Source organism: Carassius gibelio, chromosome B3 (assembly GCF_023724105.1).
Source record: "Carassius gibelio isolate Cgi1373 ecotype wild population from Czech Republic chromosome B3, carGib1.2-hapl.c, whole genome shotgun sequence".
NCBI lineage: Eukaryota > Metazoa > Chordata > Actinopteri > Cypriniformes > Cyprinidae > Carassius > Carassius gibelio.
Window position 1 is genome coordinate 8234976 of NC_068398.1, and position 15781 is coordinate 8250756.

Here is a 15781-nt window from a genome sequence, read left to right on the forward strand (position 1 = left end):
TATGCAAGCTCAATTTCATGCGATTTTGATATCTTAAATGCACGAACACTAACTGCTGGATTCTCAGCTCAACTGATGAACTTGCAGAAGCAAACTTGATGCAGAATTTCAATTCTAATGTACAAATGTAAAGAAATAGAATTAGTTAAATAAAATTTTATTAGTCAAATAAAATAATATAAATACATTAAATCATCATTAAAGGGGTTATATGAAAAATATTTTGTGTATTTGGTGTAATACAATGTTTTTTTTTTACATGGTTTACAGTATGGTTTTCCACATACTGTACATTATTGTTTCTCCTCTATGCCCCGCCTTTCTGAGACGTGCTGATTTTTACAAAGCAAATCGTTCTGAAAAGTGAGGTGTGCTCTGATTGGCCAGCATAGTGATTGGCCAAATATCTCAAGCGTGTGATGGAAATGTTACGCCCCTTTCCATATTTGGAAACACAGCATCTCCACAACATGGTGGCAGCAGCGACAATACAAAAGCAAGAGTAAAAGTTACGCCTTCTTTCTTTGCGTGAAAATTGGGGCAGATTATGAAATCTTCCCAAACAGTGACATGTGGGGGCGTGTTTAAATGAGGTGTTTTAGGAGGGCATGGACCAGTCTTAACTTTTATAAAGAATATCTTTTGAGACTTAAGTCTTTGCAACGTTATGGATCTTGTATATGAACAAACAGCTATTACACACTCCAAAGACAAAGGAAAACTTGAAATGGGATTGCATGACCCCTTTCATTAAATAAAATAAAAAAAACCTTTGGTGTACCAGTCTGGAAGAATACTTTATTTCCCATAACGAATCACCTGTGTTGAATTTCTTTACATTTCAATTCAGTAGATTCATTTTCTGGTCAAATGACAAATGACAAAGTCAGCACCCTGTGAGATGTGGCCAGTTCAATTAATACAGTCACTGTTGTGCAGCATGTGTTTTTAATGGAGGGGGCTTAATTTAATGAACCCAGCCATTTCAGCTCATCTAATACTGGTCATTTTTAAGAGGACTTGAGACTACTGTCCAAAAATCTCAGCTGAACTTGCATGGAAGGTGTGAAAAGAGAAAAGATGCTTCTGCAAAACTTGATGATTAACCGTTTGGTAGAGCCACACAATGTCACAGTGGTGCAGGGCTACAACTTTCTTTGCATTTATTCTACCCTACATAGGGCCTGTCAGAAAAAGCCCTGCAGCCTGTGGCCTGCTACCACTGCCAGCAGACGCTCACAGGAATCCTGTCCACGCAAACACACACACACACACACCCTGCCTCGCTAGCTCTGTTTGCTCACAGCTGCCGGGCCTCCTCAGGGTTCATCCGAGGTAAAGATATGCTATATTATGCAACCGTGTATAGATTTTCCACCGCTGGAGGTTGGCCAACTTCCTGCTCACTCAGAGACAGGCGACGAGAGCTGCCGCGCTTTGTTCCCACCAGCAACAGGCAGCGATTCCTTGCAGGACTGATTGGCTAAACAGCACGGCAGGTCATGCCATGCGGCCGCGAGTAACACTCCACACACGATTGTTTACCATCTACCGTCGTTGCTGCTTACTGTTTTCACGCAGTTCTGAAACATTTGCACGCAGATCTTTCGGGTTGCCACGCTGTGACTTTTGACAGACTCTGGAAAAGAACAAAAAAGAGAGAGACGCACATCCACACCCCCCCAACCCCCAAGACAGGAAAAGTGTCTCTGGCTGCACAGTTAACTCATAAGACGCTCACTCTCAGTCACTTTCACACACTGGAGAAATACCTCAGGGTAAAATGTGCACAGCATTCCAATGTGAACCCGTTTATGTTTTAGTTAATGATTTTTTGGGCTCAATAATCTTATCTGAGATGAGAGTTTATGACTGTAGCTCGTCAGAGGTCACAGACTTACTTTCTGAAACTCTTTTCACTGAAGGTTTTACTGCTTTTTTTTTTTTACCACATTTAAGCAAATTTACATGAAAGCTTGTTTGTTACATCTGACAAAAAAAATTGTGACTATAATCTCACAATTGACTATTTTTCACTTTTTTATTTTTGACAATTGCAACCTTATTTCTTGTAATTTTGATGTTTCATCTCATAATTGCAGTTTTTCACTATTAGGCTTTATTTTTTTCAGCTGCAACTTCATTTCTCACGTGTGCTATTTTTGATATTGATACTTGATATGAGACTTAATTGTTTTAGAAAAGTGATTATTTCTTACAATTGTAACTTACTGTGACTTCCTATCTCATATTCATATTTTCTTCTTATTTCCAGCACACAACAAATATTTGCAGCACACACACACACACACAAAAAAAGAAACTCTCCAGTTAATCATATTGACAACCTAAAGAATAAACAGCCGATCACAGCTGTCGCTGCTGGGAAGGTGTGACGCACATGTGTGGCGGTGGGCATGGCCAGGTTGAGAGGAAATGCAGGTTAACTGTCAGAGCTTGTGTAGCCCATATGGGTTAAGAGTCAGGTGAGGATCTGGCACACGTGGCAGCATTTTCTCGCATGCGCTCTGTCGGTGCCGGCCATGATATGTGCAGTCGCCTCCAGATTGACACGGATGAGCAAAGAATGCACACCTGCGTCTCAGGCGCTTAAGTGTGTGCAGGTGTGAGTGTGTGTCCAAATGCATTATGCATGAGGGTAAAGTGTTTTATATTTATGGTGTTCATTGACAAAAAGACGCAAAATAGAGGAAGGAAACGAAGAGAAACAATGGAAGTGGAGTTATATATAATGTGCGATGGTGGATATGTGTCTACTGGAGTTGTGCATTATTCAGAACAGAATTGACAATGCCTTTTAAATTCAAATTTCAATTTCAACTGCATTTGATTTTAGCAATTATCTGAATTTCAATTGGGGTAGCAAACAGGATGCAGAATTGCTATTAAACACCATTCTTAGGTAGATTATTAAATATCATATAACTAACTCATATAACTAACTAGAACACCAAAACTACTTTAAGTATGGGTGGATGGATGGATGGATGGATAATGGACAGACAAAAAGTTAGATAGATAGATAGACAGACAGACAGACAGACAGACAGACAAAGAAGATGGAGCATTTTTTTATTTTGGAAAATAATTAAATGGGTTATCTAAAATGGGTTGTTTAATAGAAAACCTATTTTATATTAACCCAATATTAAATAAATAAAATAATGATTAATCATTATTTAATAATCAATAATGATTTAATATAAACCATAATAATATAAATTAATTAATTATAAATTATTATATAAAATTAATAATTAATACAATAAAAACAAATCTTAATGGTCAAATTAGTAATAATTAGTTATTACCATTATTATAATAGATTCTGGTCATATCACCCACTCTTTTTGACGGGTGAGTACGGACTCTATTAGTATCAGTGCATTTCAGAACTGCATTACCCTTGACCTCCGGCAGCGTCTCATAACAAGCATGTTGGTCTTAAATGTCTAAGGCGCTTGAACAGTCCCGCTGTGGTCCGTCATGGAGTGGCACTTTTACAAAGTAAAACAAAGAGAAACTGATCTTCTCAGACAGAGATGGAACCAATGGAGCGCAAAGCCAGAGCGGCAAATTTTGCCTAGCAACACTGCGAACCCAACCCATGCCAACACTGGCATAGCCATCCGACGCAACCCATAAATCCAGCGAACCCCTCGCAGGGGAGTCCGAAACGCACACCATCCTACCCTCATAGAAATATAAATCTATATTTCACAATGATGCCATAGAAGAAACATTTTTCCTTGGAACATTTGAACATTCTAAAGAGCCTTTACCTAAAGGTTTTATGAATGCTTAAAAAAATGTAGACGGTTTCCATTGCAAATGGATCTCGCACACGTACGCAATGCACAATGCAAGGTGGCGATCGCTCCATCTTTATGCCAAGTCCTCAAACAGCTGCTATGGGAAACCTTTCGTCCTGTTTCATGGACTGAGGCCTTCTCTATTTTCACGAAGATGGTTTTGATCAGCTCCGACCGTACGTTAGGTGACCGCACAAAACCTACGTTTCACGGCTTATGCATATGCGAGCTAAATTATGTAATTTGCGTTCGAGTGTGTGTCCCGTTGCCATTGCAACTGCACAACATATCAGCAAGCACAGAGCCACAGTGGAGCTACGGGCACTGCCAGGCCTCTGCCAAGGCCTAATCCATGCCAGGAGTGACATGAGCGAAGGGAAAGGGAGGACGCACACACACATACACACTGGATATCCTCCTATTCTTTTGGCTGGAGACTCCCATGGCAATGGCAGTAGGAATCCATTCTCCACGGATACTGGGGCAGCTGTGCAGATAGCAGATGAGAGCCGATTGGTTTGGGCCTTTCTGCATTAAAGCTTAAGATAAAAACTAGGTACTTTATTCTAGGCCGTCCTCTTCCATGCCAGAACGCATTTGATCATCAGGCCGGCTTTGTGTTTCCCACCACCTCATACACTGAACGGCAGAATAAAACAGCTCTTTGACACATTTATTACGTCCATTATGGACTGAAAATTTCCTCCGGTGTTTGTCTCTCTATAAACCTTGACGTACTCATTTAAAGGCTCATTTGTGTAATAAAAAAAATTGCAAGGAAATTACTTCTGAAAACACCTGAGAGGGTATGTGAAAAGTGGCAATAACTTAAAAGGGGGTTATAAAATGAAAAATCGAATTTTTTGCGGGTTTTTGTTTTGTGTGTGGGAGGGGGGGGGTGTAAAATACTATGACTTATCATGTAAGTACACTTTTCGGGCTTCTTTTTTATTGGAACTAAACTGCAAAAACATCACATTTTATTGGATTTCTGATCATCAAAATGAATGACCATCAACATTTCATAGCGAAAATGCTCAAAATGTGGCAATATATTTAGGGGAGTACATTTTATTAAATTAAATTTTAAATTTTAAAGTTTATGAATCGATCATTAAAAAAAAGAAATATTAAAAATGAGATGAACATTTCTCACCGCACTTGTGCTGAAGTATGGCGTAAAAGTGAATTCAAACAAAGCACCTAAAGAGTCCTTATATGACTTGTGTCCTAAATTTGAAGTCTTCTGAAGTCATATGATAGATTTATTTGCTTAAAATGTTATCAGTCAAAGCTCTAAATCTCATTTGAATTGAAAGATTTTCCAAAATTTTTCTTGCAATTATTGCATTTTTTTTCCAGTGCATAGACTTTTGAAATGCTGTTTTGCCCATTTTTATTTGACAGACTTTATTTTTATTTGCGTTCTCTCTCTCTCTCTCTCTCTCTCTCTCTCTCTCTCTCTCTCTCTTTTTGTTAAAAAGAGCAGCTAAAATTTTCAGCTAAACCTCCTTTTGTGCTCAACGTAAGACGAAATGCTGTTCAAGTCTAAAATAAGTAAGTTAATGATGAAATTATCCATTTATTTAAAAAAAGAATTAAATTCATTCATTGGTTTCAATTCCCTACATTTAAAGACAGCAAAATAATTTATCCAAAAAAGAGCATGTAAACTGGTCATGAAGAACTAAATTACGAACTACATCCAACTTTAACAGACATTGTAAGTGCACCTCTCTGAACACTGCTGTGGAATGTCTTTGTTAGTGGTATTTTGTTATTGTTGATCGTACGGCGAGTGAACGGGAGCTTTGACAGTCGACTAGCGGACACGGCTGACGCTCCGTGAGAATGAATAAGTAAAAGGAACAGAGCGTCCCTGTGCCCGTCTGGCATTGTAACCGTCCCGTCTCTGTGCCATGAAACCAGCTCGACTTAGTGCCACTGGACACCATTTGGTCGAACGGGAGCCTCTGGTTTCATCACATGAGCGCACAATACCGCCACGGCCCTCTGAAGTGAAATGCAAGAGCAACTAGTTGTCCTCTTCAAATGTCACTCCCGTAAACTGCCTGAGAATTTCAATGTGCAACAAAATCTTTGATCATCGAACCGCAATTTATTAATTTAGCATTATCCGTAAGTAAAAAACAATAGTATTTTCTTGTACTCCAATAGTCTTTTTCGTATTTTTTTTTTTTACAATGTAATCAAGGGTCCAGCACAGCAAAATGATCTAATTTCTCAAAAACTCCTAAAAGATACATATAAATGACTGCATATTTATATTACATGCAGTTTCATTAAAAATATTAGCTTTTAAAATAAAAACAATATTAGTTGTATATATATATATACATATATTTATATATATATATATATATGTATATATATATATATATATATATATATATATATATATATATATATATATATATATATATATATATATATATATATATATATATATATATGAGAAACAGTGACTATAGTGTTCAGATGGGAATATCATATATATTTAATGATTATCACGTTCATTTGGTATTTGCATAGATCCTTTTAAAGAGCAATTGTGTGGTCCTGCAATTAGGATGGTTATGCAGATTTTTGCCTTAAAGAAGGGTAAAAAGTCCACAAAAAAAGCATGTCAATACTTATTTTGTTCCAAATGTGATTGTGTATTTAAACAGACACTGGTGTCTTAGAATAACTAAGAACGTAATGGACAACTGGCCCCTAACGGTGGTCCTGAAACGCTCCCTAATCCTGTGATAAAACCACTTGAGCTTTAGAATTAGAAAAACAAGGACAAGTGAGCAAACGAACAAGAAAGAATTCAAGCTTAAAGACACAGTTCCATGTGAGTGAATCAGAAAGAGAAAGACGATAAAGGTGTTCAAAACCGTCAGATTTGAACCCAGAGAGCAGCTGTTCCAACTCATTTTCCAGGCCCGGGGAGCGAGCTAAACCGGAGCACCTAGAGCGACTCTAGAGGGACTAAGTCAGGTTTGGGAGAAAGTTAAGCCTGTCATGGCTGAAGGGCTTCATCCATCTCAGCCCAGATTGTTATTGGGCCGAATATGTGCAGACATTCTTTGCTACTGATTAAAGTTTTCTGAAGCGAGATACAAACGGTTTCTCTTCAGCGCTGTGAATTTCAGATCCGGGTTTTGTAAGATGCATAACGGTCATCAAACTGGCTGTGAATCAAATCTTTAGGATTTATAAAAGTCACATCTGATAGTCTTAGTGACTGCTTAATTAAAAGTTGACTGATTTTACAATAATGCAATAACTGGTTTAAAAAATAATATCATTTAATTATTTTAAATTGTAAAATTATTTTAAAGTGTCCAAATTAGAAATTCACTAGATTTAGCCATTTTGTGATTATTATTATTATTATTATTATTATTATTAGTTTTTTTGCATTGGTTGAAAACTTTTGATTATTGACTGGCCAATTTAAAGTTACAAAAACAAGAATTTTTTTTTTTAATTCAGCAAAAACTAACAAACAAATACATCAAATAAATATCTCATAAAAAAAAAAACTATTTCAATAACGTTAAATTTGTAAAATATTATTATAACATAAATAACAAAATTATACTTAAATATATTTTCAAATGTAATTTATTTCAGTTACGCAAAGCGGAATTTTCTGCAGCAGCATTTTCCAATTATTAATTATTAATTATTCCAAACTTGTGACCACCAGTATATATATATTTCTTTATGTAAGTGTGTAAAACTGTACGCAAACCCTTATATCTGATGTGCAGCATACTCTTGACTGGGGTTTAATGTTTCTGAATATCTAGGAGTGTTAAAGACTGAGTGTGTGACCCTGCAGCTGTATCTCTCTCTAACACACACACACACACACACACACACACTCCTTAATTATACAAAACACAAGTACATAATTAGATATCATTTTTTATGTCGACCCTCATTTCCAGCACGAAGCAAATGAACTGAATTCAAAAGGACCTTCAGTGGCCAGTAGCATTTCTTTACTAAATAATAGGAAACTCATTCGGTAGTATTAAGGTCATTTAAATAAAAAAGTATTTTCCTTATATTGACTTTAGTAAATAGCAATTTAAACTTTAAGGCAGTAAAATGTAAATAAATAGGCATTTACATGGATAGCATTTTAACATAAATGTTACTTTCTTGCATTTAAAACAAAGTCATAATCATGATTGCCATTTGTTTCCATCAATGAAAGTATATTCAGATCTTGACCAGCATCTGATCCACCTGATCTATAACCAGTGCATTTCTATACGCCGCATTACACACCAGTCCCAAACCTCCTCGCGCCACTTGTCTACTCAGAAAAAGCTTCGTTCAGTGACTAATTTCTCCTTTTTATTTACATTGAATATCATTGATGACCTTCCAGGCCTGCTTTTCTTATTCAAGCCACTAAACAAGCCAAAAATGTAAATCTGTTTGTCAGACGTGTAGCTACGAAATTCAAGTGCAAACGCGGAGACACACAGACCCGTTCTCTCTCCTCTCGCCACGCAAACACTCTCCAAAACACCTTTTACATCTATTAAAATACTGAAATAACTACATTAAAACTGCTTCAAACTCTGCTATGAGCTGTTTTTAATTAATGCAAGAAACAAAGACCAATGCATCAGATAGATAGATAGATAGATAGATAGATAGATAGATAGATAGATAGATAGATAGATAGATAGATAGATAGATAGATAGATAGATAGATAGATAGATAGACAGATTAACATAAACCCATTTACTTTAAAATAAATTAACAATTGCTAAAATAATAATTAATAAAAGAATAACTTTAAATAGATAAAATAGTAAATAAATGACAAAATGTCACTTTCTCTGTTCTAAAGCCTATAATTGAGCCAATAAAAGCTTGAAGTCATCCGTAATATAATCATAATATTGCATATTTGCTTTTCCAGTTGCGTCTGACCCAGTGCCGTTGTTTTCTCTGGAGCAGACACAGGTATGATTCAGTGCGATATAAACATGAAAATATGTCCATTTCAGACCCAAGAGATAAATCTGTTTCCGTCCGCTTACTAAGAAGCCACCTACACTACAGTAATGTGCACATATCATATCAGACATACAGTGCCTGTACATAATCATACATTTACACTCAAAAGAATGCTGAGATAAGGCCATACATTTTTTTGACGTCTTTTTCAGACTCAATATTTCCATTAAATCACAGATTAATTCCTTGTTCAGATTGCACCGCTTCAATCAGTTAAGGAGCACGGCTGTGCACAGTAACTGTTGTATATTAAATGGGAAACAGGCCGGCGCTTGCATGCCCAAAGAAAAACACACGCTCCCTGGTTCTGCAAGCGTGCGGTAGGGGCAAGGAAGTAAAATTGTTTTAATAGAACCACTGTAAAACTCAGGAATGAATTACACATGACACAGACATATAAACAACTGCAGCATATGATAGAGAGACTGCACTAACTCCCGCAGGACAACCCCAGGAACAATCGGGAATATTGCTGAAGACAAAGAATCTCTACAAACCAGAGAAAATAGCTGTCAGCCCTGCGCTAATGATTGTGAGTTTAGAAACACACGTAATGAATGAGAATTTCTCTTGGTTTCTAAACATGACTGAAACGGCAAATCTGAAACACCAGTTTTGAAAGCTGTGTTTCTCAGTAAAAATAAATAAATAAATAAATTCTGCTTGCAAGTCTTTAAAAAGCATGTTAGCCGTATGCGTGTGTTTGTGTCTATGTGTATATTTTATATAAGAGCATGCACAAAAACTGGACAGATTTTAAAAAATGAGGAAAATTTTGAAACATAAAAGTATGAAATAATCAAATGTCATATATTTAGTAAAAGTTTGATATCTTAAAATGATTTATGGCAAACATTTTCATGCTAGAGAAAAAAAAGTGACCCTGAAACAGTTGACTGCCCCACATGATGTGGCAAAAGAAGTAAAATACATCAAATATACCTATAGTATGAACATGCATCTATGCATAAAAATGTACTCTATAAAATGCTGATTTTAAAATAATAATAGTACAAAATGCACAAAAACATTGCAGTGCTGCACTCTGAACAGTATTCAGTTGTAAAACAACTAATTAACTAATTTGCATTTTATTACTGAAAATAAGTTCCTATGAAAATTAACAACCTTAGGCATACATTTGCAGCTCTTATACGTTTGTAAACACTTCAAGAAACTATAACGTATGTGTACACAGAAGCTTTCAGGTTTACATTAGAAATACATATTTTACACCAGATGCATTTAAACCAAGTTACAATCCCCAAAAGGTCTCCAACTGTATTACACTAATTTCTCGATCCCATTTGATGCATTAAAAAGGCTTCTCTTTTTTTTAAGTTGCACGTAAAAAAAATGCAGGATATGCACAAGCATTCCTGAGTTCAGATCAGAAAATCTGGCAAACTGGCATTTTGGGGCGATGCATGGCGACTTTTGACATTTCCCCCCAAAATGTTCAAAACTCTTACAGCAACAACGTTAAAAAGTGGACTTTCCAAAGCCCGCGCGCGTCTTACAGTCTCTCCAAGTGAAGCTATTCAGGGTGGGACGAAGAGGGGGAAGAAAAAACGACAAGAAGCGCTAAACTCGCAGTTCGAGGTCTATCAATGCATATTCACTCCTCCTCTCCGGCGCTCCTTTTATATTAAATCGATTTCCAGCGAAGCGCCATTTTCTGCCCAAACCATGCGCACTGAAAGCGCGTAAAGAAGGTCAGCTGGAGACGTGCCACCGAACGCGCGCTCTCGCACCACAGAACCAGTCCCGCGGTCGACGGGAGCAGCTGACACACGCGTACGCGAATCAATCAAGCAGAAGAATAAGGAACGCGTTACCTGTGTGAGGCAGTATGGAGAGTACATGCTTATATGTGAGATGCGTGACTGAAGCGGGATGGAAGTGGCATTGCCGTCCCGCTCGCGCTCACTGCACGCTGCTCTAACTCCGCCTAAAGCGGCTGAAAGTGAAAGCTTGCACAAAGTTTTGCGAGGAGAAAAACTTTCTCTCTCTCTCTCTCCCTCCCTCCCTCTTCTCTCTCCCGCTCTCTCTCTCTCTCTCTCTCTCTCTCTCTGCCTGAACAGGCGTCTCATGAATCTGACGGAAATGCGTCTCAGTGAGTGTAAATGCTCGCGTGAACTCTAGATATGGTAAGATTTACACAGTATAGCGTAGTAAAAACGTGCCTCATGTGGTAACTTCTATTCAAAAATATGCGGGAATCAACCTAACTACATGAAGTTACACCAAAAAGAGATGATACATTTCCACTTTTTACAATATACAGTGTTTAATAGATTATTCGTTGATTCTAGATGCTAAAAATGTCCTGAAACTAAATATATTTTCAAATATGCGATATTCATTCAGTATATGAATGGACATAGTTTCTCAAGCATGTTTATGACATTTCTAGCACGACTTCAGTGTAAATTAAATCACTGATATGTTATATTAAATGTAGAATGTAAATATTATCTAAAGCTTAATACATACTGTGTGTATATGTAATGTAACAAAAAAAAGTACAATTGTTAAATGAACTATTTTGGCATGAAGTGTCCCTTAAAAATGCCTTAGTGATCCTAATTTATATGGTAGTGAAACAAAAATACAAATGTAAAGCTTAAAAATAAACAACAGATTTTTTATATAGGATTAAAGACATACACATGTAAAAAATATATATATATATTAATACATTTTATTTAACAAAAAATTAAGAAAACATTAAACCTATGTTTGGGATTTGATAGCTAATAAATAAATAAATGGCAGATTTGAACAGATTTTCTTATATAGGATCAAAGAAATAAAAACATAAGCATTTTCAAATTCACCAATTTAAATGTAGCCTTTTTCCTTGATCTTTCTTTACAAATATCCATGTTTACTAAACTGCTGCATATTAATTAACTTGTGATTATGAATATATTCAATAAGCACACATGCCATGCATGAATAAAGGAATGTGTTTTGAACCAACGATAAAGGAATGTTGAATAAAGGCATGAATAAAAAGAGGTTTTTGCAATGGCATGCAGACATACTTCATAAACTTTATGCGCACGAATTAATGAGCAAAGGAAGTAAAAATAAAAAGTGAAAAAATGCTATTGTTTTTGTTGATTTGCCTTAGAAAGGTCAATTTAATGGAAGTTCTAAAAGAGTAAATATATAGCCTGTAACTGTGTGTGTAAATGACTGTCAAATTCATTGTACTCAGTGTTATAAAAGCTGTAAAAGACACAGACTATCACCTGGACTACAGTGCATACAACATTTAGAAACTACTAAATGAATTCCTTGCAAAACACATGAAAGCAGTGAACATTAAGGCAAGAGCAGGCGGCGAGTGGAGGTGCAGAGTTCTGGAGCACGTCCCTGGGTGGGGATTTTTTTTTTTTTTGGTGGGGGTGAAGTCATTGAGCAGAACCGGAGCTGAAGGCTGGATGTGCCACCGGAGGCCTGGAGATTTATGAGGCCTGTGCAGTTCCACCGCAAGCCACTGCAGGAGAAACAAAGAGAGAGCCGGCACTGTGTGGCCAATTACAGCCCTCTGCCAAGGGATCCAGGGAGCGACAGAGAGCTGGAGACTGCAGATGGGAGGAAGCCGGGGGAGTGGAGACACAGGAAACACATACCTGCGTGAATCATCAGCGCTTCTCACCAGTTACCTTATGTGACCTTTGACCTGGCATGTGTTCATGAGTGCTTGGCAAATAACATGTCCTTAAGCACTTATAGGCTCAACATTTGAGCTACAAACTGATAGATTTATAGAAAGGAAACGTTCACTTACAGTAAATGGTCTTGCAGGGTCACATATGAATATTTAAAGGAAACAAAAGAAAAAACTAAGATATTAAAGATAGCACTTTACCCATTAGTTAATATTAGTTAATGCATTACGTAAAATGATCTAGCAACGAGCAATTCATTTCTTACAGTATTTATAAATCAGACATCAATCAGGTAAATATTTAGAGATTTATAAAAGGGAAACGTTTATTCTTCTAGTTTTCACCATCTTTTAAATCACTTTTTGTCTTTTATTGTTATTATTATCAGTAATTCAAAATATTTATTAATTAATTTTTATATTTATTGATTGATTTATTTAAGTTTACATAAATGGTGCAGTAGTCTTAAAAATGCAATGCTCTAAATGCTTTAAAGCAAAAATATTCACAACTAATATAACATTTATAAATAAAAATGTTAAAAAATAATAGTGAAAAATAGGTAACAAGGTCCCACTAGTTAACATGCATTAATAATGCATTAACAAAAATTACAGTGATTCTTTTTGTTGTTGTATTTTTGTATTTGTTATTTCAAAAAATCACCTTTTTACTTATACATATATATGTGTGTGTGTGTGTGTGTGAAATAGATAGACATTATTAGAACAACTGTTTAATGTTAGTTCATGCAAGCTTTAACCCATTAAATAATGTTAACAGATACAACTTTCTGTTTTAACAATGTTATTAAATGTTGAAATTAACATTAACTTTAAATATAAATGCTTTAGAATGTTTTTTGCACTGATATCTCATTTTGACTAATACAGATGCTAATGATCCTTATTGTACAGTGATACCATGAAATACATAAAACAATGTAAGATGCAGTACAGTATGTCACACTACAGGATCAATTTCATGTCAGCTACCCATAGACAGCTTGTGTTACCAAATAATGGTAGTCTTTTTGAGCTAGTAAACTGCTGAAGTGCATGGAAGCAGGTGGATTTAAAACTGAAGGGGATTTCCTCGTCTTTTCCACCCGAGATCCTGAACTGATTTGTGAGAAATGCCACAAAGCCAGTTCAAAGGCCTGCAGTGGTGAGAGGAGACGAGGTTTCTCCAAACCCAAGGAACATCATGCACCATGTGATAACTTGTGTACCACCTCTCAGTGTGCCCCACAGTTAGTGGTTTGAGTGGGTACAAGACTGCTAAACTAACACATGACAGAAGAACCACACGCTGGCAGTAAATCAGCAGCTGCTGGATATCTTTAGACGGAGCATTACATCTACACTCACATTTACTTATCTGGCAAATGCAAAGGTTTTAAGATCACTTGCATGTAGCGATGCAAAGGGCTTGAACATTTCCAGCAACTTTCCAAAATCTTCCAACTAAATTCCATAATAAAGCCAAAAAAAAAAATGTCTACCCTTTGCAAACTTGTATGCCTGCATATCCAGCCAATGACATTTATTTGCTTTACCAGCTAAAAAAAAAAAACAGCGAAAATGCGTTCTGAGATTTTGAAGTTTATATATTGCATGCTTTTTTTTGGAGAATGATGCTGAAAATTCAGCTTTAGATCACTTAAATAAATTACATTTTAAAATATACTCACATACAAAACAGTTCTTTTAAATTACAATAATACTCCACAATATTGCTGTATTTACTGTATTTTTTTTTTACAAATAAATGCAGTCTTAGCGAGCAGAAGAAACTTCTTTTAACTTTGACCAGTAGTGTGTAGGAAAAGTTATCTCATTCCTAACTTTGCCGTCTGCATGCATGATTATGTGGTTAGTTGTATTATATTTGCATTTACCATTGTTTTTTATTTTTCTCTGCGGTCACATTTTGGGTCAAAACCCACTGGTTTAGAACCACTGATACGATATGAGGTTCATAACCAAAATACTAATTCACTAACTACTAAGACTTTTAATGAGCTGCTGCTGGTTTCTCCACAAACTAAAAATAGTAAAGCACACTGCTTTAAAAATCAGCAGAAAATACAGCCAGGCCCTCCTTTTCCTCTAAATGAACTTGACGGATGATATCGTCTGACACATTCCTGATATCCAACGCGGCTATATTTTACACCTCAGCCCCTTCTGTACTTCCAGCCAATCGCGTTTCTTCATTTTCCCTCCATTTCTGCGCCCGCCTGCTTCCCAGAGACACCAGAGCAACCCAGATTTTTTCTCCCTGAAACGTTGGCAAAAGCGATCCACTGGAAACGAGGACTAGAAAAGCGGCTCCCAGCTCATTAACAGTCTCATTTTCAGTCATCCGCAGACTCCCCTTCCCATCTCTCCATCTCTCCATCTCTCCGTCCCACCCTTCTGTTTTTATGACCGTTTTATTTCACTCCCATCGCTGTAAATCCAGCGCGCTCGCTGGGTGGAATTTTAAAAGCTGCACTTCTTTCTGGTTTTTCTTCGCCCTCCCTTCCTTGCAGTCCTGCCCTCATGTATACTTCTCATTTTATAGAAGTATGCACGTTATAATTTTCATTTCCCACAAGAAAACAGGCTCTGGTGGAGTTATGAGACTCACTTTCTGCACAGTGTTTTCTCAGTGTTTCACCGTGCATATGTGCATATGGAAATAATAATCATGGTTCCAGTGTATTTTGCAGTGATTCTTTGACTCTGTAACGTCTATAACAATGCCGAAGCAGTAATGGAGTAATAATCAGACGTACCCTGTAGGAATCGGACACGACGAAGCACTCTGGTATCCCAGGACCTCTGGACGGGTCTTCATTCACCAGAAACGGTTCGGTGGCCTGAAACATAATCAATAACATCAGTCATCAGCGTTAGAATCACAATGCCTTTACCAGACGCTAATCTTTCTTGACAACTATTTGAGCAGGGTTGCTCATTGTTTGGAGGTTCAAAATCATGTGATCATCTTTTAGGTTTTTCATCATCTTGTAGGATCAGTGATTTTTATGATAACTAGGAAATATAAAGCCCTAATATGTTGTGCAGATTTTAAAAACTTTCAAAATAAAGCTTTTTCTGCTTCTTTAGGGGAATTGAAAGATTTTCGGACACTAACAAGAACGTGAATAAATAAACACACACACACAAATATTTCAAATATACAACTCATCTTTCACCTTT

General features: G+C 36.6%; 1 protein-coding gene across 5 annotated transcripts in view; it reads right to left on the bottom strand.

Annotated features, from left to right (window-relative positions):
* nfixb (nuclear factor I/Xb) overlaps positions 1–15781 on the bottom strand; it is a 132597-nt gene that overhangs the window by 105542 nt on the left and 11274 nt on the right. For 4 of the 5 annotated variants that reach the window (XM_052550230.1, XM_052550227.1, XM_052550238.1 and 1 more), the window contains exon 2: positions 15355–15438. In XM_052550230.1, coding sequence (XP_052406190.1) covers positions 15355–15438 — 84 coding nt within the window. Of the gene's footprint in view, positions 1–10727; positions 10882–15354; positions 15439–15781 lie in introns of those variants that run through there. The other variant, XM_052550231.1, reaches the window with a different exon arrangement.